At 37.0% G+C, this 4742-nt stretch overlaps 1 protein-coding gene across 1 annotated transcript in view; it reads right to left on the reverse strand.

The window, feature by feature from the left end:
* The window catches only part of PPARG (peroxisome proliferator-activated receptor gamma), a 25141-nt gene extending 23149 nt beyond the window's left edge, over nt 1–1992 (reverse strand). Inside the window, exons 1-2 of the mRNA XM_010153145.1 lie at nt 1768–1992; nt 1–95 (exon numbers count right to left, since the gene is read on the reverse strand). The exon at nt 1–95 is cut by the window's left edge and continues 84 nt beyond it. Coding sequence (XP_010151447.1) covers nt 1–95; nt 1768–1987 — 315 coding nt within the window. The 5' untranslated portion in view covers nt 1988–1992. The remainder of the gene's footprint in view (nt 96–1767) is intronic.
* Between the last annotated feature and the right edge of the window lie 2750 nt (nt 1993–4742).

A 4742-nucleotide genomic window follows, 5' to 3' on the forward strand; every position in this document is an offset into this window, starting at 1 on the left:
CATAAGGGAGTTGGATGACTCCTCATGAGGTTTGTTGTACAACTGAACTTTTTCAGAAAAATAGGGTGGGGAAGGAGGCTCCATTTTGATTGCACCTGAGTACAGAGCAGATTCGTGTGATAAACTTAATGCATAATTAAACACACAGAAGAAGCAAGGAATAATCGCAAGCAATCACGGGAAACAGATTCATAGGTCCATTTCGTAATACCAAATGGGGAGTAAACAAAGGGTGTAAGGGGATGTAAGCTGTAAGCAGCTATTTCACTGGCAGCACATAGGCTGAAAAACCTTGAAGAGGCAGATTCTGATGTAGAAAGTGTATTACAGATTCAGTTTTCAGCTCTGTAGTGTGGAATGATTTGAAGATCAGGATATAAAATATTTATATATGGAGACCTCAGACTTGAAAGGCCTTACTTTTCTCTGTAGCTAATCTGGTTGTATTACTTTAAGGTATTCAGAACTACTGCAAGGAGCTGGACTGGAGTTTCTAATCTAGTCTAAAATATATTTAAGTCTCTAATAAACCTATACATTGACTAATATATTATTGGATAATATAATAGATATTTAAAGAACTTTATCTCTCTCCTGGGGAACACTATTCAGCTCAGGACACAGTTTAGAGATTCATTTTCTCTTCTGAAAATTTCTAATTAAGACAGCAATTTGAAATACTGAACAAGCTCAAACAACCAAATATGGTATCTTTAAATCAATCATTACTGGTCATATAGGAAAGCTGGGACATTTGACACTGTAACATTATACCAGATCACCTCTCAAGAGTGATATAACAGACACACTATTACAGTAATGTGAATGTTATGGACATTTCTAATTAAACAAAAGAAAAATAAATTATTAGCTGGAAAAATGTCTTTTAATTTATTTCCTAAGTAACCCAGAGCTACACAGCACCTGCTTTGCTATACAACCAAAATTAAATACCACAATTTTCCTAGCGAGAATTCCCTGAAAGGATTCCTGTACAGATGACTACAAATGAATGTGATGCCAGATCTGGTGCAGGCTAAGTGGATCTTTAAAAAGGTTCCAGACACAGCACCCTCACATTCCTACTTTGAACATTAACGCAGTAACAACTTATTTAAAAATAGGTCACTTCCTTTCTTAAAAGGAGAGTTCTGTGTATTTTTTTAACTGTAACTGGTGGAAGAGCAGCATTTTCCATGGTATATAACTAATAGTAGCCCATGAAGCTCCAGGGTTATGCCTGCACTGGGAACACTGATAAGTAACATCAACATTGTGACTTGGATGCAGCCAACATTACTATTCCATAAGTTTCTTCGGCCATTTGGAATTTAAAAGCTACACATATTAATAATTAATATGCGATGTATGCCGGAACATTGTTTAACATCCAGGATATTTATTCTGCACTGTGTGCATAGAGCTTCAAAGGACATTTTACACACAAGACACATCAATAGGAGACTAGAGGTTTCCAACACAAATGGTGGGGTTCATGTGTCTAATAAAGAGTGTTTAATGTCATTTTACATACTTTATGATACCTGGCCTAATCTCCATCTGCTGCTCTGGAAGGGTGAAGGTCTAATATATGTATTCTATGCTTTCTATCTGCCCTGCAAAAATATCTTTTGGACACCTCTGACGACACAGGATGCCAACGCTTAGGCATCTGAATACTTCTAAATCCTTTTGCTCATAGTACACTTCCCAGAGAATGAAGCAAATGTGAACATGAAGGAAGTAGTAAAAAAATTAAAAGCATACTTTGGCAATCTTGGAGCTTAATATCATATTTAAAATCAATGCTTGTCTGATCAGCTCTTGCAAGAGGGATATCTTCGTAGTGTGGTGAAGAAATGCTTGAAAAATCAACAGTGGTAAACGGCTTTATGTCGAAGGAATGTGTATGATCATCCATCGCAGACAGATCCACAGGACTAATTCCAAAGTTAATGGGCCAAAACGGCATTTCTGTGTCAACCATTGTAATCCCTGAAAGCAAAACAAGAAACAGACATTTTAAAAGAAGCCAGTTATCTCTGTAATGGGTTTGGGCCCAAGCTGCGGTCCAACTGTCTCCTGTTCAAAGGGTTGAGATGCAAATGCACAATCAGGTGTAGGTTTTAGGGGAACGTTTAGGCCCCATCTGTCATTTGGCTTGAGTCTGTCACCATATAATGCATTGGTCTATACAGTAACATTGTGTGACTAACACTAGGCAGTCAACCCAGCTTTCAGGTTCTTCTTAGGAAGGCTCCGACGTCTCATGTCAGAAGAGCAAATGAGATTTGCTGGCGTGCAGGGCTCAGGCTAACCTCAGAACAGAATGGCTGTCATAGGCCTGCTGCTAGGCTGAACTGATCTGTACTTCAAAAGGCAGGAGAGAACTAGTGGGGTCACAGAACAATGGTTCAGTTAGATGAGTAATTGACAAAAATATACATGGGAAAAATAACCGTCTAAGTAATTATGAATGACCAGATGAAATACAATTGCATTTTAATATTATATTTTATAGAACATTTATGTGCTTTAGTAAGAATTAAAGTCACTATAAAAACCTAATTATGTGAAATTAAAGCAGCATAACTGGAAAAAAAAGTTCACTTTAACAGACAGATAACACTGACTTTAATTGCATCTCTCAATAGCATGCATATGAATAGACGTATTCCACAATTAAGTTTTCAGTTTTGCAAATTCTAATCATCATTCTTCCCAAGTGTGTGAAAATCTTAAGGCATTTTATATTAAGAAAAAAAAAAGTTGTTGGTATTGTTGGCATTAAATAGTGGTATTTTCCCTCCAAATAACATGAAATACCTGAAATACTTAGTAATTCAAGTATGTAAAAAGTCTTATCCCAGAGTCTTAAACCCAAGGCTCAAGGAAATTTAATTATGACTTTCCAAATTCCATATTTATTTATGCAGATATTGAAAGTAGTAAACAAATCAAAAGCTTCAATCTGCAAAAATCTTTAGCAAATTAAGAGAATATAGATTGAGATATAAAATGTTTTTCCAAGTACTCTTCTGATACTTAGCTGAACTAAACCTCTTGATTCAGGCATATTTCAACTTTGAAAATGTTTGTAGCTAACAGCAAGTGGACAGCACAAACTGCGTTAGAACTAGGCTCTGTCTTTAATTTTGCACCATTTACAAAAAGAACATTCTAGTCTAAAAATAGAACAGATGTTACAGAACTAAAATAACTTGGTCACTTTGGCAGTTTAATTTGGACTTTAGACACAATCAAGTAAGTAGCCTTTAACCTCTAGATAACAGGAACTTTGATTTGATCTTGTTTGAATCAGAACTACTCTGTCACACTGCCAAAACTGTTGCTGGAAAATAAACATAATGGGACAGACCTGCTCTATAATTTTGAGGTCATCCTTTGTTTTGACAGGCCTGCAGGTAAGGGAAACAGTGACTGTCCTCCCCATCAGCTGTGCTGAAGTGCTAAGGTAGCAATGGCTAGAAATGGTTACACTTCTCTTAATCTTTCCTCAGGAAAGTTATCATCATGCTTCCACCTTTCAGGACTTGCAGCACAACTCTTTAGTTTTTCTCCCTTGAACATTAACAACAAAGGTTGTAAGATATCTTTCTTATTCTTGAATTTCAGAAAAGAAATGCCCACTGAAGGGTGAACAGCAGAGATGCTATGGTGTCCCATGCTGCGCAATGTACATGTTGCCCCTCGTAGAACAAAAAGGGAACATATAGCTTCTTCAGACTGCTACGCCTATAACTATGTGACTACTGTTCTGCAAAGCAAGGAGTGTCCAAGGGTGAACTGCTGGCAAGGTCAGCCTAACAGCCAGCCAGCCACCTACCTTCCCAAAGGCTTCAGTCTCATGTCATCCTTAAGGAAGGTAAGATCAGCCTATGAGTAAACAACAGAACTTCTAACTGCCACAAGTGAAAATTACCTGGTGAAAGTACGTTATAGGCTGTCAGAGCAGCTTGGTGTTATATAGTATCTTCCAAATAGTCATTTTTTTCGTAAGCATGAAGTGCAAATCCCCTGACCATCAACACCGGCAACTCTCTTCCTTAAACAGATTTCCAAATAAAGCGATAAAATAGAATAGACTCCTTCTTAAGTGTCTATTTTTTTAATCAACCAGGCACATCTTTAAGCAAAATAAAAATAATTTATTATTTTAACAATCCCTCAGCATGAGGGACTGTGTTTGATGAATGCTGGTTTTTCCTTACTAATTTAGTTTTTTGAGGATTTTTTCTGTGCATCTGTTCACATCACACACACCTTCTGGAACAGAGGAAATGAAAATGCCAAGATTACACTGAAGAGAACAAGAGGGAATTGTGGGTGTACCTATCAGCTACCGTGGGTCACAAAGTAATTCCATTTTATGCTACTCATATTTCTGCTCCAAGGCAATAAAATCTGGAATCTGCAGCCATTTACAGTCCTTTGAGCAAAAGCCTATAAACTCCACCCCTTCCAGAGGTTAACATCCCATGACTAGTAATATCAGTTCTTCTGATCTTCAAGTAAGTAAAATGGCATTGCTCAATTGTTTCACTACAAAAAACAACTTTTCAAAACTAGAAGTAGACATGCTGTCTATATTATAATTCCATGTAAGTCTTCTGTTAAAATAAAAGGTTCTGGCATGGCAATATGCCTTAAAAAGATAGGATTTACCCAACACAAAACAAAGTTCCCATGTACATTTTTAACCGCTTTCCTTCCAACACAAA

Source organism: Eurypyga helias, unplaced genomic scaffold, assembly GCF_000690775.1.
Source record: "Eurypyga helias isolate BGI_N326 unplaced genomic scaffold, ASM69077v1 scaffold17136, whole genome shotgun sequence".
NCBI classification, from domain to species: domain Eukaryota; kingdom Metazoa; phylum Chordata; class Aves; order Eurypygiformes; family Eurypygidae; genus Eurypyga; species Eurypyga helias.